Genomic DNA, 20,033 nt, shown 5'->3' with positions numbered 1-20,033 from the left:
CAAGAGAAGCTGGAAATAGGAAACACGTCTAATTTATTTTCTGTATTTAAAATCCTGTGTCAAATGCGTAACACTTACACAAACAGAAAAAAACAAACAATCATGTCAACAGGGAGGAGGAAGTGACTCTGCACAGGCTCCTTGGAGAAGGCTGAGGCTTCCAGGGTCAAAGCAGGCGGGGAGGGGGCTCCTTTTCCAACCTGTCTGTTGTTCACAAGACCCTCGGCTGCCTGGGGGCCAGAAAGCAAAGGCACTGCTGGGGGGGGGGGGGAACGGGACTTTTCCTTTGGCAAAACTCTTTTTGGAATCTGGATCGCCCCAGGACAGGCTGATGCAGGCACTCAGGTCCCTTCTGGAGGGGGGAGGGGGTGGCCCAAATTGGATCTAAGGCAGATGCCTCGCCAGCAGGCTGAAGAAAGAAAAGCTTCCAGCTGCTCTTCTTCCTTGGGTTGGGGTGCTAATTATCCCACCCACCCCCAAATATTTCTTCCCTGGTTCCCCTGTTTCATTTCGGGCTCAGCAGCCCGGCTGCCCCTCTTCCTGGAATCGATCGTCCTCTCTACCGCCCTGGACCCAGAGCCCCTCCCTCGCCCCAAGAAACAGCCAGAGAGGAAACCCAGCGCACCGCACCCCTTCCTCTGGGCCGGCTCCCCGGCCTTTCTGAGAGGAGGAGGACAACTTTGCGGATGTTTTGGGAATAGCAGCTCGGGAAAAGGCTGCCGGGAAATAAATATCTCGGGAGGGCATTAATAGGCAGCCAGGGATCCACTGAACGACTAACAGGATACCCCCGTTTTGGTTTGCAGCATCTTTCAACAGTTGCTTTTTGGCTACCCTGGTCCCTAAACTTTGAAACACACCAAATAAAACTAACCACCTTTTTTCTTAAACGGAAACGGGAATAAGCTAGTTCTGGACTTTGGTCTGCCGCCTTGAACCCTTTGCAGAACATCTGACTCAGCCCATCTTGGGTTTCCGGCCGCTTACACTCCAAATTACAGGATTTCTGCTACGAAATAAAGGACTGGAGAGATGCAACGGAACCTGATCCAAGGAGGGTTACGGAGCAAAGGCCGCCTCATCCCGCCTGGTGCAGCAAGATAGATTCTGCCGATTCCTTCTCACCCTGTGTGTGTGTGGGGGGGAGCTGAGGGACCTCTGGGTGGGAGGCTGCAAATGGCCCCCCCGATCTCCCTTCTCAGGCCCCCTTTAATCCAGAGCGCCTTAGTGGCTCTTCTGGAGTCCAAGGGGCCAAGAGGAGATGCCTAGGGAGCCTCACTGCTGGGGCACAGCCTCCTCGGGTCCCCCGTTCTACCCATCTGCAAAACGGCTTCTAATTTAGACGGTCCAGCTGGGCTGAGCCTGCTGGTCCCAGGATGAAGGAGACCGAATCACACATGGACACGGCAAGGAGGTCGTTGCTGGGAGGACGAGGCCTTTGGTCTTGGATCGGAAGGGGGGGAGGGGGCGAGGAGAGAGAAGGCCACAGGGCGCTTTGCAACATCTACTGAAGGCAAGAGGGGAACCAGCATCCTGGGGGGGGGGGAGAGAAATGGGACGTTCCCACCTGGCCCCACCACCCTCCGTCCTCCGGCAACAGGAGGGGGAACACCTCCCCCAGCAGGCCCCCTTCCCATCCCCTGCATGGGTGGCCAGGGGGCTTAGCCACAGCGTTTCCCCCTGGGAATGAAGGCTCGTCCAGAACCCCCCCTGGAAGGAGCCCACTCGACCGGAGCCCCCCAGAGGCTGCTGCCTGGTCCCACCCAAAACAGGCCCGGAAACAGAAGTGCTGCAAAGGCCGGGACCTGCACCCCGGACTCGGTCACGGGGGACAGTCCATTTGGGCGCCACAGGTTGAATTCCAAAAATACTCTAGGTAGAAAAGGACAGTCCAGGCAGCCGGCCGGAGGCCAGCCGAGTCGGGGGCAGGGGGCTGGCCTGCTGCAGCCCCTCACTGGTGCAGGTGGGTGCGGTCATCGGGGCGCTTGATGTGGATCCGACGGACCCTCTCGATGCGCTCGCGCTCCTCGTCCTCGTCCAGGTGGTGGGAGCGCCCGGCTGCCCCCCCCGGTGGCCTCCAGCAGCGCATTGTCGGGGCCCCGGCCGTCCTGGGCTTCGTAGAGGAGGATGTTCAGGGTTTCCTCGTAGATTCGGGCCTCGGGGAATTCAACCTGGGGGCGCCAAACGGGGGGGGGGGGTTAGATAGACAGTCCCCTCTGAGCGGGGGAGGAGTGGGGCAGAGTCAGCCACTCACTTTGGTCTGCTTCTTCTCGGTGGCGTAGACAATGGAGGTGCAGCACACCTCCGCGATCTTGCGTCCCTGGCCGTAAAACGACCAGCAGCAGATCTCGTCTCCCAGCACGTCTTTGATGAACAGGACCCTCCCGTTGAAGCGCAGGGAGAGTTTGTCAAACAGCTCAATGTTCTTCAGCATGTTGTCGTCCGAATTGCTGGGGGGGGGGAGGAGAGGGAAGGGCCCGAGGGACACCCAGAAGGGAGAGACAAGGCCATGCTCTTCAATTAGCCAGTTTCCCTCCCCTCCTTTCCGCCTAAGGGGCCAACGGCTCCCTCTCCAAACTCTCCCCTTCTTGGTGCTGAAAATACTTTACCTGGTGTAGGAATATTTGTTATTGCTTCGGTTGTAGAGCAGTTTAACCGCCGGCTGCAGAAACACAGAAAGCGGGGGTGGGGGATTGGGGGTTGTTAGTTCCAAGGGTCGCCACTAGGAGTTGAAGGCAAGCTGGCCCCCTGCAGGGGATGGTCGGAACTGCAGAGGAAAACATCTGGAGACCAGCGGCTTGCCTCCCCCCTGCAGTTGGCCACTGTGAAGATCTGGTGGAAGGAGGGCACCGCCTGGGGAGGACCGTTCCTCTCCCAGCTCCAAGGGGAGACGGAGCCGTAAGAGTGACCGGAAGGCCCTCCAGAACGGGAGGCTTTTACCTTGTTGGACGTGGCTATGAGTTTCTGCTCTTCCTTGGAGGACGTGATGATGGGCACTTTGCAAAAAGGCTCGTAGACGTCTTTGTTCTGTGAAAAGAAGAGGACGGGCTGGAAGGGGAAGCCAGGCGATCGGGCAGAAGCCGGCCCTTGCTTGCAGTGGACAAGGCCTCCCTTCCCTGGCCGAGCTCAGGAATCTTGGCAGGCTCTGCAGCTTGCAAAGGTTTTTCTTCAACTCCCAGAATTCCCCAGCCAGCAACGCCAGGAACCCATCTTAAAGTTGCTAAGGTTTGGAGCCAGTGCCTTAGAGGCACCAACCGCAATAGAGCAAGGGGGGTCCAGCCCCACAAGGCTGCTGTTCCTCCTCCTGCCTCCCCCCACCCCTCCCAGGTGGGAACCTCATCCACTCCCCACCAGAGCGGTCCATGGGGTGCAACAGAGCGGGGAAAGGCTGGCTCCAGAGCACCCACAACGGATTTACCTGGAGGGCAGCCTGGCACTCATCCACCAGGCCTTGAACCAGGTAGTACTTGGCCTCGGCCAGCAGCTCCTCTATCTCCCGCCGGCTCTCTGGGAGGGGCACGGCCCCATCGCGCAGGTAGTTTAAAATGGTTCCAAAATGCTTGCCGCATCGGTCGATCAAAATCCAGCCTAGGAGGAGGCAGAAAGCGCAGCCAGGATGGGAAGGAGGGCAGACTCCGAGCTCAGCCTAATCCTCTCCCGGGCTCATCGGCCGCCACTGTTTACCTCTCAGCCGTTCGGCTTCGTCACGTGGCCGGCAGCCTCAAAACTCGCCGGCTCAAAGGAGCCGGCAACCCTCCCAAAGCTTCCATGAGCTCCGCTTCTTTGTGGGCAGAGACACAAGAATGTTATGGGAGTGGATACAAAATGCGTAAGCAGGCCACTGCTCTTGGACAAACAAGGGCAGCGCTGGCTGAGGAATGCAAAGGCGGTCTTAAACTAGGGGACTTAAACGGCTAAAATCCGGTTAAGCTCTCAATTCTGCAAGCTGGAAATTTCATTCTGATGGAACCAGAACTCTTTTTTTTTTTTTTGGGGGGAGTCAAACTGATAATATTTGAACCTGTTCATCATTCTCCTTAGTTTTAAATCCTCAAATGCGAAGGGTTGAAAAATCTGCTGAATGGAGATTCTCTTGTCCCAGTTTCCCTCATCCATTTCCAAATGATCACAACAAATCAAACACTTCGCCTGCGATTGCGCAAAGGTATGACCCACAGGTGTGCTGCCGCCCAGCTCCCTACTTTGCTGCTACGACAAAGGAAGACTTCAAAGGCCCGTTGTCCGGGCTCCTTTACCTTCGCTGTCCGTGAGGACCTCCATCCGGCCACTGAACATGGCCTTCAGCATGGTGTCCTGCTTGGTCAGCGTCTGCATGGTGGTGTAGTACAAGGCCCCGCCGATGTTCAGCTTCACATACTTGGAGCTGGGGCTGCCGCTTTTGAAGGAGGTGGTGCGGGTCGTGGCTGCTGGCACGGCGGTGCTCACCACTGTCTCTCCGGACATCTCTTCCTGGAGGAGCAGAGGCCCTTCAGGGGGAGCCCACTGCATTCCCAGGACGGGGCCAGGAGCTCGGTGAGGGGGCCCCCCTCGAGCCCAAAGCCCCCAAAGAGAGGCAGCGGCGGCCTCTCTCGGCCCTTCTCAAGGAGCAGAGGGGCAAACGGCCGGAGCCCTTCACAGGGGAAGCCCCTCGAGGGGGGCCAGGGCCCCTCTGGCCTCGGCAGGGGCCTCCCAGGGGGGCAACCGTGAGGCCGGGGACTCTGGGAGTTGAAGCCCCCGAGCCTTAGAGTGGCTCACTAGGCAGACCCCAGCCTCAGGGGCTCAGGGGGAGGAAGGGGCAGAGGCCAACTGGCCCTCCCGCCTTGAGACCCCCAGCCTGGCCAGGGGCTGGGCGAGATCTGGGCTCCCCCTGACCTGCCCTCCCCGCTTTCTTCCTCCTCCTCTTCGTCTCCCAGCACCGGCCTCGCTTTGGTTTCCGAGCTTGGACTTTGGGCCTCGGGTCTCCCGGCCGTTAAGCGAGTCAAGCTTTCCTCCGGGCGCGGAGGCGAAGAGAGAAGCCCCCGTTTCCCCGCCTGCCATCCGGGCTCTCTGAGCGGAGGGCCCGTCTGCAGCCTCCCCAGGCCGGAGACCCGCAGGGAGCCCGGGCCGAGCAGGGCCCCGGCCGGAGGGTCAAGGCGCGGGGTGGAGGAGCCCTTCCCAAGCGGGGACCCGGCCGCAACTCTCGAGGCGCCTGGACCGGCAGGGAGGGAGGAGGAAGCAGTCCCGGATGGGCGAGAAAAGCCCCGGAAAAAGTGAGCGACTCCCGCCCCGCCCGCCTCTTCCCCGCGGGGACCGACTGGATGCCCTCCGGAAGAACCTCGCCGCCTGGGCCAGCCTTGCCTGGACACGATTCGCCCCCACCCCAGTCCTTCTCCCCCCGGAGCCCACCCGCCAAGATTGGCCGCCTCCCCGTCGGGAGGGAGGCCCCCGAAAGGGCGGGGAAGGGGCGACGAAGAATCCCCCCCGGCGCCCCCGACTCACCATGAACAGCCCGCGCGAGGCCCCCTCCTCCCCTGGGCCAGACGGTCCTCCTGGGCGGGGCAAGGAACGGATGACGCAGATCACCCCCGCCCCACCCCTCTCCGCCGCAGGTCGGAACTCTGCTCCGCGGGGCGCGTTTCCGGGCGGGCCGCGGCCTTCGGAGGCGCTTCCGCTGCAACGGCCGGAAGTGGAGCTGTTGACCTACCTCTATGGTCCTCGGAGTTCCGCGGGCGCTCGGCGGGGGGGGGGAGGGCGAGGAATTGGGGGGCGCGCCGTCGAGGCTCTCGACCCGTAGCAGCCCCGCAGCCCGGCCGGAGTCCCTGCGCCCTCCGCAGGCCTCGCCGCCAACACGCCCCCGGCCAGGTAGCCCAGGGGGCTCCTCTCGCGGGCGGGGGGGGTGGTCCCTGTCCTGCCCGGCGCCCCTGAAGGGGACTTGGTTTGCCCCCCGGCCGACCCAGCAGGAGGCCTTCCCCAACTTGGGCTCGGGGTGGGGAGAGAGTGGCCCCCTCCAGAGCCCCCGGGACCCCCTGGCTCTGCAGGCCGATCTTTCCCTCTCTCTCTCTCCCCTCCTTCCAGCCTCTCCATCCGATGCGCCCATCGAGCAGCAGCAGCAGCGTTTGGAAGCAGCCAAGGCCAGGGATGGGAAGCTGCCTGGCATGAACTGGTCGCTCTGCCCAGCAGGCAGAAGAAGCCGCTGTTTGGAGCGAGCGTGAACCATGTTTGTCTACGGGTGACCTCCAGGCTCTTCTGCGAAGCACACCCGCCTGGGTGAGCCCCACACGGGAGCCGCCTCTCTGCTGGGCACCGGCTGAGCAGCCTGGCCTGGAGCCGGGTGCAAAGGGGGCTTCGGAGCTCCTGCTTCAGGTCTCCTCCCTTGTCGTTTTTTCGCAGAGGCCAAAATGTTCGGCGCAGCCCAATCATCCAAGGCCGAGTTCCTGGACAAGGCCCGGCAGGCCCGGGAGGAGCGCCGGGAGCAGAAGGAACGGGAGCAGGCTGCGGTGCGGATCCAGGCCCTCGTCCGAAGGTTTCTGTGCCGCTGTCGGCTGCAGCGGAAAATCAGGTATGCATAGCTATGAATACGGTGAAACTTCACCCGTGGCAGGTATCTGGGCAAGTGGAAAAGTCGTCTATTGCCACCTGTGAAAACCTCCAGTCCCAGAACGAGAGGCCTGGGAGACACACTGAGTCGAGATACAGAGCCCCAGCGGCTTCCTGGGTCTCTGTATCCAAACTCAACGCCTTGCCTGCTGCGCTAGAGGCACCTGGTGCTAGGACTTCCTTGTTTCTTCTCCTCTTTGGCGCAGGAGCGAAGTGGATGACTTCTTTCACACCAGCGGTCCTGCCAAGAAGACGGCTCTTTCGCTCTTCAAAATCTCCCGAAAGCTGCTCTTTATTTTCAAACTCCCACAGGACAAAGAGGTACAGCGTCTCTGACTCTTTTGCAGACGTTGGAATCTTGGCTACTCTCGGTATTGTTGGGGAGAGGGCATCTGTAGGGGCTGGGTCCCTTGGTCCCTCAGAAGAATCCCTTGTGGTTGCCCTTGGGCGACAAGCAACAGGAAGGAAGCAACGTCAGACGTTTTCCATGGGTTTAAATAGCCATTTAAATTTAGTTCTGGGAAATCAGAAGTAAAGGTGGATGCTGGCAGTTGCGTAAAGGCTGATCTCATCTCACCCTGAGTCTGTTTCTTGCTCTCTGCAGAGGTTTGAAAAGCTGTGCCGCTGCATCCTTAGCAGCATGGAGGCGGAAAGCGATCCTAAGGTAAGCAGGTTTGCGTTTCACGAGAAGAGGGTGCAACTTTGACCTCTCAATCCAGTGAAAGGAGGGGGACTTTCCCCCACGGAGCCAAGTTGCTCTTGTGGCCCTTTCGTTTTACAGGTGTGGTACGTATCCCTTGCACTCTCCAAGGAGCTGACTCTCTTATGGATCCAGCAAGTGAAGGATGTGCTGTGGATTTGCTGTGAATTTCTGAAGCTGCTCAAGGTACAGACTGGTCCAATTTCTGTGATGTGGATTTTTTATTTAAAGGTATTTTTTTTTTTTCTCTTGCTCTTCGCTTTGTAGTGTTTCCTTTTCAACTTTCTGGGGGTTCATTTTTCTAGCCAGACATCTTGCAAGATTCAAAACTGGTGAATTTGCACCTCACGATGTTGGTAACTTTTACAGACACCTCTACCTGGAAAATCCTGCAGGGAAAAGGTGCGTTTGCAGAATTCTGCTTCTTTGTTTGCCAAAAAATGCCACTTGTTTTTTCTTTTCTTTCAGTTGTGTCCTATTGGCCTGCCAAGGGTGATTTCCCCTTGACTGGTTACAGAGAGTGGCTTGTTCTTACATAAATTATACAGCATTTGAGCCCCAAGTCTCTTCTCTGAGAGGGAGGGTTAAGCTAAGGCTTTTTGTTTATCTTGGGAGTTTTCAACTTGGTGCCTTATTTTATGTCATTTTGCTTTGAATTTTCTTGAAATATGTTTTTAAAAGTATTTAGCCTAATGATGACTCTTAACGTGTTCATCAAAGTGTAAAGGCTGAGGGGAAAACCTCTCAATTGGATCTAGTTTCTGAAACGGACGGACACACACACACACACACACACACACACACACACAGAGTCCCCCGGCCTTTGAGGCTTCAGGGCCTGGCCACGAAGGGAAGAGCTGCACTGAGTCCTCCTCTCTGGGTCCTTTCTGCAGGAGAAGCCCTGCGCCACGCCATGAATCACATCTGTGCAAATATCATGGGACATCTCAACCAAAAAGGGTTTTACTCTGTGCTCCAGGTTTGTAGCCATTGCTGTAAGCTGCTCTGTGCAAATCTCGCTGGAGAAAGATGGAAAGAGCTTTATGGGGGTTTTCTCCGTCCGCTCGCCTATTTTATGGCACCCAACTGTGGTTTCTTCATGTAGAACAAGGGTCTCCAACCGTGGCAACTTTAAACCTTGTGGATTCCCAGAACGTTGGGAATCCTGGGAGTTAAAGTCCACAAGTTTTAAAGTTGCCAGGTTGGAGGACCCTACTCTTGACCCTGAAACGCTTGTTCAACACTCTCTCTCCCCCCCCCCAGATTTTGCTGACCAGCGGTTTGGCGAGGTCTCAGCCTTCCTTCTCCAAAGGCACCTTAACGGCGGCTTTTTCTCTTGCACTGCGGTAAGACGAAGCTGCGACTCGGTCCTGGTCAGGAAACCTTTAAGGAGACCGAGGCAGCGCTCGGAACTTCCCCAAACCCTTGTGATATTCTCCTTTCCCCCAGCCCGGTGGTTGCGGCTCACTTTTCTGACAACCTCTTGCGATCCTTCTTGATCCACATCATGTCCGTGCCAGCCATCATGAGCCACCTTGCAGCACTTACCCCGGAGGTAGGCAATTCCTCTCCAGGCGTTTGAAGCGTCCTTTTCTAGGATTCCAGAACGGGCCTGGTTGTCCTGCATCCTCTGCGGCGGGTTTTCTAAGCCTTGGCAACTCTGAGGCCTGTGGACTCCAACTCCCAAACTCCCCAGCCAGCAGAGAGCTTGGGAGTTGAGGTCCACGGCCGTAGAGTCGCCAAGGCTGAGGAGCCCTGCTCTCTCCAGGGCTGTTCTGGGCGCCTCATGTTTGCCGTATGGATCATCCGTGATATTATATCCCTGTAAATCAGGGCTGGGGCTTTTCAGGAGGGGTGAAGAGGAGCGAGTTGCTTGCACGCTGTTGTAGAGAAAAGCTGGCAGGAAATCTTAAGGAGACGTTTGTGTCCCTTGCTTGGCCAGGGCCTGGCCAACAGTAGACGGAGAGCTCAGCTCGCTCCCTCAGCCTCTCTCGCAGGCTCCTCGGGTGAACGTCTGCTTCCCTTTCAGCGCCTGGCAGTGATGGAATCCCAGGATCTCCTGCGCAAGTTTCTGCTCTTCCTGAGCCAGAAAGAACAATGCAGGGATGTCTGCGTGTGCCTGGAAGGAAGCCACACGCTCTGCCTTCTGGGTAAGATGGCAGCGTTTGCCCTCTGCTCTGCAGAGGAGGGAGAGGAGGGGCTCTAGGAATTAGGAAGACCAGGTTGCCCTCCTAAGGGAGTTTTCTCCCTCCTCCTCCTCCTCCTCCTCCTCAAGGCCAGGCGGCACTTGCCCACAGGGATCCCCTTCGCAGCCATATTGGTGACCCTCTGTGCATTTGGGTTAAGGTGGATGCAGGGCGTCTCCCCGCCTAGTTGTACCAGGGGACAGAATTGGGGAGGGCAGGTGGTGATTGGGGCAGAGCTGCCCTCTTGCCCCAGGGCTGGTTTGACTGCTCGGCGGCGGCTGCTGCTGTCCCCCAGGCAACCTCGTCTACTTGGGGTCGCTGAACGAGAAGGTGCTGCAGGAGGAGACGGGCCCCTTTGTCAGCGTCCTGACCCAGATGCTCTGCTACTGCCAGAAGTACGTCTCGCAGAAGAAGTCCAACCTCACCCACTGGCACCCGGTCCTCGGCTGGTTCTCCCAGGCGGTGGATTATGGGTAAGCCCCTCCCGCGGAACCAGGCCTGGCAGAGGCAAGCGTGCTGGAAAGACTAGGCGGGGCTGCCTGGGGGGGGTGTCCCTCGTTTTTCGGGCTCCGAGACCCGCGGGAGGCGCTGGGTTCGCCCCTCCCAGTTCCACAGCCGCTCCCTCCCCCCGCCTCTCTTCCTCCCCAGCTTGAACGAGTCGATGCCTTTGCTCACCAAGCAGCTTCAGCACCTCTGGGGGGCCCACATGCTGCGCATCCTCTTCAGAGACGTGATCAGCAGGAAGCTGCTGGAGAGCCCGGAAGCTGCCCGCCAGCCCCCGCCAGCCCCCTCCCCGCAGGACAGCCTGCCCGTGAAGAGTGAGTAGCATTCCCCGGGGGTCCCAGCTGAGGGGGGGTTCTGGGAGTTGAGGCCTACCTGTATCTTAAAGAGACCCCAGCTGGGTCACCCACCCGCCGCTCCCTCCGGCCTGGGGTTCCTGAGCGCAGGAGCGTCCTTGCACCGTTGCCTCCCGCCAGGCCTCTTCCGACGCGCCTTCCAGAAATCCACCTCCGTTCGCAACATCCTGAAGCCCATCGGGGGCAAAAGGGTGGACTCGGCGGAGGTGCAGAAGGTGTGCAGCATCTGCGTCCTGTACCAGATGGCGCTGACCACCCTCACGCAGATCCGGCTGCAGATCCTCACAGGTTGGTTCGGGGTGCTGCAGGAGGGGGGGTCGGTTTCAGGCGCCCCACTGGGGTACCTAGCGAAGCTGCCCCGCCTCGGCTTTGCTCTGCCCGCCCACCTGCCCGGGGAACGTTGGTCCTGGCGTTTGATTTGGGGAGGGGGAAGGTTGGGGCGTGTTTGAAGAGAGGGCCGGGTCTGCTCCCTCTGCCCCTCTTGCTGCCCCTTCCAGGCCTCACTTACCTGGACGACCTCCTGCCCAAGCTCTGGGCCCTCATCTGTGAGCTGGGCCCCCAGGGGGGCCTGAAGGTCTTCCTGGACTGCTTGAACAGCCACACGGAGGAGTCCAGGCGGCTGCTGGCCATGCTGATGCTCTTCTGCGACTGCTCCCGCCATCTGATCACGTAGGTTGCGCGAGGGGGGCAAGAGGGGCCCTGAGAGGCCCTGGCCTCCTCACCCCCCACCCCGTGTGGGTAACAGTGCAGCCTTTTCCTCCCCCCAGGATACTGGACGACATCGAAGTCTACGAAGAGCAGGTCTCCTTCAAGCTGGAAGAGCTGGTGACCATCTCCTCCTTCCTGAACTCCTTCGTCTTCAAGATGATCTGGGATGGGATTCTGGGTGAGTCCCCGGGGGGGAGGGGGCAGCGGCCCTCTTCCCCCTCCCCCCTCTTTACTGGGCCGTTGTGTTTGCGGAGAGACCGGGGGGTGGGTGGGGGGTGGGGAGAGCTGCTCTCAGAGAGGCTGCCTTTCTCTCGGCCGCAGAGAACGCCAAGGCGGAGACCCTGGAGCTCTTCCACTCCGTCCACAGCTGGCTGATGGTCCTCTACGAGAGAGACTGCCGGCGGCGCTTCGCTCCGGAAGACCACTGGCTGCGCAAGTAAGCGCCCTTCCCCTGCCGGGTGCCCTCTTGGTGGGCTGGCGCTCCCTGCGGCCCCCCGGTCAGCTGCTGACGGCCAGGCCCGTCTCTGGGCCTCCGGCTGACTTTGCTGTCTGTGTGGTGTCTGTCTTGTCTTGTTTAGGGACCTCAAGCCCAACTTGTTGTTCCAGGAGCTGGACAAAGACCGGAAACGGGCCCAGCTGGTCCTGCAGTACATCCCTCACGTCGTCCCCCACAAGAATGTGAGTGGACGCTGAGCCCAGGGCGGCGGGTGTGACCGGTGGGAAGGTCCTGACCCTGAAACAGACACGGCCGGGCACCCTCCGACCCAGACGCGGTTCAGGGGAGGGGGGCCCCCGCGGCCCTTGGGAGGAGGGCTCTGCCTGTGGCTAATCCCCCTTCTTCCTCACCCCGAACCTTTAGCGGGTCCTTCTCTTCCGGAATATGGTCACCAAAGAGAAAGAGCAGCTGGGCCTGGTGGAGACCAGCTCTGCCTCTCCCCACGTCACCCACATCACCATCCGTCGGTCCCGCATGCTGGAGGTGAGAGGGGTTGACTGGAGGGTTGGCAGCCCTCGAGCCCCCTGCCCTTCCCCTCCTGACCCCGGGGACCATCCTGACCACCACCACCCACCTCCCAGGACGGCTATGAGCAGCTGCGGCAGCTCTCTCAGAACGCCATGAAGGGGGTCATCCGGGTGAAGTTTGTGAACGACCTGGGCATGGACGAGGCGGGCATCGACCAGGACGGTGTCTTCAAGGAGTTCCTGGAGGAGATCATCAAGAAGGTCTTCGACCCGGCCCTCAACCTCTTCAAGGTATCCAGGGCTCCAGGGCTGCAGGCCGGGGGCCCCTCCGGGGGGCTCCGTGTCCAGCCTCTCAGCTCCCCCGCTCTCTTCCGGCACAGACCACCAGCGGGGACGAGAGGCTGTACCCCTCCCCCACCGCTTACATCCACGAGAACTTCCTGCAGCTCTTTGAGTTTGTGGGCAAGATGCTGGGGAAAGCTGTCTACGAGGTAGGCCGGTTGGAGCACAGGGAGGGGGAGCGGGGGGGCACGCAGGCTGCCTTGGACCCGGGGAGGGGGGAGAGGCTGGTAGCTCTGCAGACCTCCCTCCCTCCCTCCCTCCCCCCCATCTTCTAGGGAGGGGTCCTGGGTGCTACCCGAGCTGGCTTGTTTTCTTGGGCAAGCGCTGTCAGCGCTAGGAGGGGCGGGTGGGGCTCCCTAGCTGGGCAAGTGCTCACTTCAACCGGGCGCTACAGACAATCCTCCTTTCTAGGGGATCGTGGTGGACGTCCCCTTCGCCTCTTTCTTCCTGAGCCAGTTGCTCGGCCATCATCACAGCATCTTCTACAGCTCGGTGGACGAGCTTCCCTCCCTGGATTCGGAGTTCTATAAGAACCTGACCTCCATCAAGGTTCCCTCCCAACTCTTGGGGCCACCCCTGTGGGCCCCGGGCTGCACCGGGCAGAGCCCCTTGTGGTCCCTCAGCACACATGGCGGGGCACAATAAGGGACCCACAGGAGGGGTATTCGGCTGTGCCGGGGGGGGGGGTTGCGAGTAGAAGGGCGGCCTTTCTCTGGGTTATTTGGAGACCAGGGCAGCCTGGCTGTCGGGCAAGTTCTGGGGAACCACTTCCCTGCAACCCCTTAGCGACGCAGCTGCTTCCTCCCCCTCCTGCAGCGCTACGAAGGAGATACCAGTGACTTGGGCCTCACCCTCTCCTACGATGAAGACGTGATGGGCCAGGTAGGGTGGGAGGCCCCTCGGGCTTCCCAGGGGTCACCGGCTGCTTGCGTGCCCCACCCCCGTTGCTGCAGGAAAGGCTGATTTCTTCCCTTCTTCCCTTCCCTCCTCTGCCCTCCCAGCTCGTGTGCCATGAGCTCGTCCCAGGCGGGAAGACCATCCCCGTGACCAACGAGAACAAGTAAGTCTCGCCTCGCTGGCCTCCCCCAGCCGGCCTCCCCCAGCCCAGGGGGATCCGGCCGCTGCCTTCGCTCGTTTTAGCTTTCCTCCCCCCAAAGGGCCTTTCGGGGGAGACGGGCGGTGAGGCTGGGGCTCAGCTCTCCACCCCGTTGGCTTCCTCTCCCTGGCCAGGATCAGCTACATCCACCTGATGGCCCACTTCCGCATGCACACCCAGATCAAGAACCAGACGGCCGCCTTCATCGGTGGCTTCCGGTCCATCATCAAGCCCGAGTGGATCCGCGTCTTCTCCGCACCCGAGTTGCAGCGGTTGATCTCCGGCGACAACGCAGAGATCGACCTGGAGGACTTGAAGTAAGGCCGGGGCCGGGCTGGGCCCAAACCCTGAAGCGACCCCCCAGCTGGCTGTCCTGCCTGGAAGCCTCCCCTTCTGCGGCAGGCCAGGAGGGGCTCTGGGTCACCTCCAGTCCCAGCAGGCGGGGTGAATGCAACAGGCGCCTCCGGCCCTTTCAAGAGGGGGGAGTGGGAGGCCGGGGATCCTTCCCCACCTGACCTCTTGGGTTCCCTCTTGGTTGCCTGTCTAGGAAGCACACCGTCTACTACGGGGGCTTCCATGGCAGCCACAGGGTCATCCTCTGGCTCTGGGACATCCTTGCCAACGATTTCAGCCCTGAGGAAAGAGCCATGTTTCTCAAGGTGAGGGCAGCCGCGTCGCACACGCGTGACTCTGCGTGCCCATGGGCAGCGAGCAGGGAGGGTTCCAGTCCTGGTCCTCAGGCTGAGCTCTGCCGTCTCACCCCGGGGGGGGTTCCTCCTCCTCCTCCTCTCCAGAGACAGCGCTGGGCCCGGCTCTTCGACTGCCCTTCTTGTCTCTGTTGTCTGTCAGTTTGTTACCAGTTGCTCCCGGCCGCCACTCCTGGGCTTCGTCTACCTCAAGCCTCCCTTCTCCATCCGGTGCGTGGAAGTGTCGGACGACCAGGTGTGTGGCAGGGACGGTGCCTCCCCAGGCGGTGCTGGCGTTCCCAGGCAAAAGGCAGCACGCTGGTGTTCCGTGGGGCAGACCCAGAGCCCCCGGGCCCCCTCGGGAGGAAGGGTCCCCGGCATTCCTGGGGGGGTCATAGAGGAAGGAGAGGAGGGGGAGCCTGGCTGGTCTGCTTGGGGGATTGGGGTTCAGGGTCTTTGGCTGGCGAGGTCCCCCCTCACTCCTTCCTGCCCCCCCCCCTCAGGACACGGGAGACACCCTGGGCAGCGTCCTGCGGGGGTTCTTCACCATCCGGAAGAAGGAGCCGGGGGGGCGCCTGCCCACCTCCTCCACCTGCTTCAACCTCCTGAAGCTGCCCAACTACAGCAAGAAGAGCGTGTTGAGGGAGAAGCTGCGCTACGCCATCAGCATGAACACGGGCTTCGAGCTCTCGTAGCAGCCCCGGCAGGAGAGAAGGGCCCAGTCGGCCAGGCAAGCCTTGGCGAGCCAGGTGGGCCCGGAGCCCAGGTAGAAAAGGAGTGGCCTCCAGCACCACTTCGCTCCCCTGAGACCGCTGCCGGCCTGCCATTAAACGTAGCCTTGCCTGCAAACCTTGTGCAGTTACCCGTTGCGGGCAGGGGGTCGCTGGAGGTTGTGCCACGTGGAGGGCTGGGCAGGAGGTCCCCCGTGTGAAGAGCCCCCCAGGCTGCTGTGTCTCTTCCCGTCTGTCCCGGTCAAACTTCCCAACTGGGCCGAGTTCTGCTTGCTGAATGCGAGGCCCGGCCTGCTCAGAGGGGGTGAGCCTGTCCCGCCTGGAGCCTACAAGGCTGCCTTTACCTCTTGACCCGAAAGCGGGAGTCCTTGTTCAGCCCAGCTTTGCTAACTTGAACTGCTGGCCAAACCGGTTTGGCTTTTCTCTGAGGGCCTCCAGGCTCTTCCCCAGCAAGGAACGGGACTGGGATCCACCGGTCATCCGTTGGGGACCAAGACCCAGGGAAGGTGACTGCAGTGCGAAGCGAGAGAGGCTGCCGGGGGCGCCAAGGGCCCCGTGAATGGCCTCCCTGCAGGAAGGCCTGGCGCAGAAGGGGCTCGGGGGCACTTGGGCCGAGGGGAGAAGTGGCGGTCGGTGGGGTCTTTAAGCCCATAAGCAGAGGTGAGGGGGAACCTGCTGGGCAGACCGGGGCAGTCCTGTGCCAGTTCTCTCAGGGACTTTGCTCTTTGGAAGTTTCGTTTGGCTCCTTGTGGAAGGCAGCGCTAACTGCAGGTGGCTTTAGACCAGGGGTCCCCCCCAAAGTTGGCAGATTTAAGACTTGTGGACTTCAGCTCCCAGAATTCCCCAGCCATTGTGCCAGGCTTGTCAACTTTGGAGAGCCCTGGTGTAGACGGAAGCGGGCATTTGCACCCGCTGTCTGTTGCTCTGGGGCAGGGGGTTCTGCCCTCCTTTTGAAGTCTCCCAAACCGCATGGAATGAACTCGGAGCCTGTGGAGGTCCTGCCGTCTGTGGATCTGGCTGCACTCCCACTCGTCTTCCCTAGGAGTGCATGTGCGTGTACGTGCATGTACAGATTTTGAACAAACACAAGAGGCTGATCGAGGGAGGCTACCCGGCGTTTTCCTACCTTGTAAAACAAATCGGATGAATCTGTCCGTAGGAAAACATCTTTCACTCCCAGTCCAGCTCTATTAAGTGGCGGTTTTCCACAGGGGTCTGCAGCTCAGGGTATCCAGGGCCCGATTATGGTCCTGCTCCCAGGTAGCTGCACTGCTTGTCTGCTTACTTTAGGAAGACAGATTACAAACCTCAAGCGAGCCGCCTTTTTGCACAAATGTTGTGAAATACGAAGAAAGAAGAGTTGGTTTGTAACAAACTAAAGACAGTGCAAGGTATTTTGAGAATGTTGCTTTTATTTAAGTCCAGTTCTTTTTCATTTCAGAACATAGCTACTGCCGTGAAATAACCCCACCCCCACCCCCCAATTAAGGGCTGGGCCCAGACAGGTTCATTCCTGATTTTCCGTTAGGGATTATAGGATGTTGACCTGTGGCCGCCTCCGGCCTCCCAGAGAAATTGCCCTCTTGGGGGGAAGGGGTGCAACCTCCTCACACTTCTGGTGCCCTTCTCTGGAATCCAGGAGTGGCCAGCCCCAACAACCCTGGCAGCGGCGCACATGACTTCCCACAACCTTCAGGGTGCAAACTGGGGCTTTGCAATGCCCAGATCCCTCCCTCGTGCATTGCGCCGCCGTTGCTCCGGTCTGGGTGCTCACGTCCCTTGGAGGCTCTTCAGGAGGAGCCTTGGAAGCTCTCGGTTTTCTTCTCTCTCCCCAAATCAATATTTTGCTTTTTGATCACTTAGTATTTTTTTAGTTATGGCACATTCTTCACACTGGAAATTCATGAATACAAGAAATAAAAGTTGAAAAATTGGTTGAATGCTGCGGTCGCTTTTTTTTAAAACGGATGACTGGGAAAAACAGAAGCCAGTGAAGGAGCTTACTGGCAAGGCTCCATTCTGGACCATTGGCCAAAAAGGCCCGTCTCTCAGAAGCTGCACTTTGCAAGATTGTTGACAAGACGTCCTGATGGACGTGGCCGAGGGAAGAAATCCAGGTCCATTTTTGTCTTGAGCTTCAAAGGAAACTGGCAGGCAACCTCCTGCTTAACTGGAGCCAAGGGGACTGAACTCAATCTCCTGCCTCCATTCCCTCCAGTGTTCCAAGAAGCCACAGAGGCATCTTCAGGCGTTACAGTTGCTCTGAATTCACATATACAAGCTGGACTGAATTTCTGTAGGTGTCTATTGGCTTTTCAGGTAGGGATCTGAGCATTTCAAATTGCCGAGATTTTACGCTTTGTTTTGCCTTCTATCAGCTCAAAAGTTGTTCGTTGCACAACATGCACTCAGGAGTTTAGTTTTTGGGCTCCATCCTTCTGTAGATTTGCTCCTTCTTCCCTTCCTGCTTTGCAGCAAACCGGGCCAAGACGAACAGGTAGTCACTCAGCCTGGAGACAGGAAGAAAAGAGTCACCCTCCCTCTGTTGACAGCAGAGCTAGAGAAAGATCCCCAGCCAGAGCTGGGAGCCGCATCTGGGCATAGGGGAAAGAACTGCCAGGCCTCATCTGTGTGCCCCACACATGTATTCGGCTCCCTTTGCCAAGGTCTCTGCCACATATGGCAGAAAGCTACATTGACCCTCCCTGTTGTTAGGCTGCAGTTATGGCTGGCAACGCTTGTCTGCTTGCTTAAGCACATAAATCCAAGTTACCTGTTTAAATACTTGGCCACATTTGCGTCTGCTTCTCCTGTTTTCACCAAAGGAACGACACTGTGAAGGCATAAGGAGACAGGGGCCCAAACCCCATGACGACACGAAGCAAATGAAGTTTACAAAAGGGAAACCATCCTGACCAGGAATCCGTGTTGCCACAATTCTCTGCCTGCCCTACCTCAAGCCCAGGTGTCTTAATGGGTGGGTTTTATGCTTGGATAGCAACCACTTAGGTGAGAGCTTCCCCGTCTCTCCCTTGGCTGTATCAGCAACTCTTGAACCCACAAGCCGGCCGGGGTCTCCTGTAGCACCTTTTACATCCTTTTCCATGCACAGGAGCATTTATTCTAAAACCCGCCTCCAGGTTCTCGCCAACCGAAGGACAGACCCTGTCCCTTACCACCTCTCGGCTCTGCGACACACGGCTCGGGAGAGATGGAGCGCAGCGCTGCTTTTTCCACCAGACTGAAACAACACAAGCACAAGACACACAAAAGTAGAGTCCCTTGGCCCAAGATCATAAGGGTTAGGGGCTCACTAAAGAAGACCCCTCTGGCTGCCTTTTTGTTTTTTAATGTAGGATGCCAAGGCCTAAATTTGTGATCCTGGCAGGGAAAAACTCTTCAGGGTTTCTAGAGGCCCAAGTCCAGTGGTTCTGTCCTGACTCCAGAACCGAGGGTCCAAAACATGGAAGAGCACATGAAAGAACTTACTGGCAGAATGAAGGAGGTGAGCGGTGGGAGCTGATCGGAGTATTTGTCTATCCAGCTTTCCAACTCCAGCACGGGCTTCTCACTGAAGGACGTCCGCTCTGAAGAGGAGGAGGAGGAGGAGGCCAGTCACACAAGATCAAGGCCTTGGCGAAGCCTCAAGCCCCTTGGAACGTGCCCAGAGCGTTTCCCCCCCTCCCACAGGAGGATTTCTCTGCCAAGCAGGACTCCAAAGGGTCAAATCCAAAAACAGGCTCCCCTCACATGCAGGGAACCTTTGAATTTCAATGAAGGAAAACGGGCTGTTGATGCGATCGTCGAAACAGCCACAGCAGAAGTTGTCTGGCTTTCAACTCTCTCTGCAGAAAGCAAAGGCAAGGCAACTTGTTTGGAAAGCCCATTCCTTGCCAGCCTTCAGCTTCTTAGAGAAGTCCTACTTACTCATGTGAGACTCCCTGGCTGAAGAGACGGGCGTTGCCACATTGGAGCCGGCATCTTGCAGCATACACTGGACCTGCGGTGGGGAAGGCAGAGATCACCCGCAAGGGAGTCAGGCCTCTGAGGTTTTAATCCGCTGCTTGGCCCAGATACGAAAGAGCGACTTCAACTTATATCTCACCTTGTGGAGTTCTTCCACAAACGTGTGGCCGCTTTCACTGCCAAATTCAGCACTTAAGCTTCAGCAAAACAGAACAGAGACTCCAGTTGATAGATATTCCCTCTCCTCTGATAATATGCAGTAACTATGAAGGCAGTTTATGGGGCTGTCCCATTTCTCCCCTAAGTCTCTCTTGAGCTGCTGTTACTTTGGGACGTTAATATTGTTTTGCAGGATTCCGGCTTCTAATCCAAAGGTAACTTTTCCCTGCCCCTGGCTAAAGTGCCAAGGCCCAACTGCTGACAGGCAGCCAAGAACACTTGAGGAGAACAGGGGGAGGTGGCACCTTCATCGGAAGCACTTTGGCACCAGGGCTGAAAAGAATCTGCAGTTACCCGACAGCCGAACTCAGCTCGTCCAGGGTCCCCAGAGCCTCGAAGACCTGGTCATCTTTGGCTCTCCTCTCCCCGGTGAAGGTGCTGGAAAACCCTTGAAAGGCCACAAGAGAGAGGCAATGGGGGCTCGGCCCAGAAAGGGAGGCCCGAAGGGTGACGGCCACGCGGGCCTCCTGGAGGGGCTACCTTGGTCTCCCGTCCGGGTGTAGATCCTGGGGGCTCCGGGGCTTTTCCCGGGCTTGGAATCCGGACTGCAGAAGAGGGAAGACGGGGCGGGGAGAGAAGGGAGCCGCATGAAGGCAACCAAGGCCGCCTCCATCTCCGGGGAGAAGAGCCTCGGCTCCTTTGGGGGGTCCCGCAAAACCCTTGCCCCCCCCCCCTCCCCAGGGCCCCAGGCCTGCTGCGGACCCTCCCGGGGCATTTTGCTGCAATCCGGCCCCGGCCCCCACGCACGTCCTCACCCGGGCGGGTCGGGCCCCGGTTCCCGGCAAGAGGCGCGGCTCCTGGCCCCGCCGCCCACCGCCACCCGCGCCAGGAGGAAGCCCCCGCGCCGCCAGCCCGTGCCAGCCATGCCCGGGGACGAGGGCGAAACGCCCCACCAAGTTTGTCCCTTCCCGGCGGCCGTCGCAGCCCCCGCCGGCTCCCGATTGGCCGGACCGCTGCGCGGAGTGGCCAATTGGAGGAAGGAAAGGCGGCGCCCGCATCGGCC

At 59.1% G+C, this 20,033-nt stretch overlaps 3 protein-coding genes across 5 annotated transcripts; 1 reads left to right on the top strand and 2 right to left on the bottom strand.

Moving 5' to 3' along the window:
* Positions 1–16: 16 nt before the first annotated feature.
* KCTD10 (potassium channel tetramerization domain containing 10) lies at positions 17–5,631 on the bottom strand. The gene is given in 8 exon segments (XM_026719433.2): positions 17–2,068; positions 2,070–2,171; positions 2,255–2,450; positions 2,610–2,662; positions 2,941–3,027; positions 3,419–3,588; positions 4,257–4,470; positions 5,479–5,631. Coding segments are annotated over 8 exon segments (942 nt in total). The 5' UTR covers positions 5,482–5,631; the 3' UTR covers positions 17–1,951.
* Positions 5,589–16,785, top strand: UBE3B (ubiquitin protein ligase E3B). 3 transcript variants are annotated; one of them, XR_015739581.1, is made up of 28 exons: positions 5,589–5,841; positions 6,055–6,246; positions 6,370–6,538; positions 6,783–6,897; positions 7,181–7,240; positions 7,358–7,462; positions 7,582–7,678; positions 8,170–8,255; positions 8,540–8,622; positions 8,726–8,831; positions 9,306–9,426; positions 9,758–9,935; positions 10,111–10,280; positions 10,440–10,607; positions 10,817–10,988; positions 11,087–11,205; positions 11,349–11,463; positions 11,606–11,705; positions 11,887–12,006; positions 12,105–12,281; positions 12,371–12,481; positions 12,744–12,940; positions 12,973–13,214; positions 13,334–13,392; positions 13,563–13,745; positions 13,976–14,087; positions 14,278–14,370; positions 14,618–16,785. XR_015739581.1 is itself a non-coding variant. In XM_026719430.2 (28 exons), exons 3-28 carry the CDS (start codon positions 6,378–6,380, stop codon positions 14,807–14,809), a joined length of 3,207 nt encoding a protein of 1,068 aa, XP_026575215.1. In that variant the 5' UTR covers positions 5,589–5,841; positions 6,055–6,246; positions 6,370–6,377; the 3' UTR covers positions 14,810–16,785. The 3 variants fall into 3 exon arrangements, 2 of the variants coding, with proteins under 2 accessions (XP_026575215.1, XP_087769080.1); XM_026719430.2 differs by having other exon boundaries at positions 12,744–12,881; positions 13,149–13,214; XM_087912954.1 differs by lacking the exons at positions 12,371–12,481; positions 12,744–12,940 and having other exon boundaries at positions 13,149–13,214.
* On the bottom strand, positions 16,240–19,981 carry MMAB (metabolism of cobalamin associated B). The gene is made up of 9 exons (XM_026719435.2): positions 19,786–19,981; positions 19,511–19,575; positions 19,325–19,418; positions 18,951–19,008; positions 18,773–18,845; positions 18,335–18,432; positions 18,022–18,086; positions 17,619–17,678; positions 16,240–17,355 (listed from the first exon to the last, which is right to left on the bottom strand). Exons 1-9 carry the CDS (start codon positions 19,893–19,895, stop codon positions 17,262–17,264), a joined length of 717 nt encoding a protein of 238 aa, XP_026575220.1. The 5' UTR covers positions 19,896–19,981; the 3' UTR covers positions 16,240–17,261.
* Positions 19,982–20,033: the final 52 nt, after the last annotated feature.

The sequence above is a fragment of the Pseudonaja textilis genome, chromosome 15 (genome assembly GCF_049901715.1).
Source record: "Pseudonaja textilis isolate UNSWEBS1 chromosome 15, rPseTex1.2, whole genome shotgun sequence".
Taxonomy (NCBI): domain Eukaryota; kingdom Metazoa; phylum Chordata; class Lepidosauria; order Squamata; family Elapidae; genus Pseudonaja; species Pseudonaja textilis.
The sequence above is the reverse complement of the archived record's forward strand: the minus strand, read 5'-3'. Positions and strand labels throughout refer to the sequence as shown.

Excerpts from the sequence above, each read along its gene's own strand:
- UBE3B (XM_026719430.2), top strand. The coding sequence starts at position 6,378 with ATGTTCGGCGCAGCCCAATCATCCAAGGCCGAGTTCCTGGACAAGGCC. Across the intron at positions 12,882-13,148 it reads AGAACCTGACCTCCATCAAG|CGCTACGAAGGAGATACCAG; the intron begins GTTCCCTCCCAA and ends CCCCTCCTGCAG. Across the intron at positions 14,088-14,277 it reads AAAGAGCCATGTTTCTCAAG|TTTGTTACCAGTTGCTCCCG; the intron begins GTGAGGGCAGCC and ends GTTGTCTGTCAG.
- MMAB (XM_026719435.2), bottom strand. The coding sequence starts at position 19,895 with ATGGCTGGCACGGGCTGGCGGCGCGGGGGCTTCCTCCTGGCGCGGGTG. Across the intron at positions 19,576-19,785 it reads CCGGGGCCCGACCCGCCCGG|TCCGGATTCCAAGCCCGGGA; the intron begins GTGAGGACGTGC and ends CCTCTTCTGCAG. Across the intron at positions 17,356-17,618 it reads GTGGCCAAGTATTTAAACAG|GCTGAGTGACTACCTGTTCG; the intron begins GTAACTTGGATT and ends TCCTGTCTCCAG.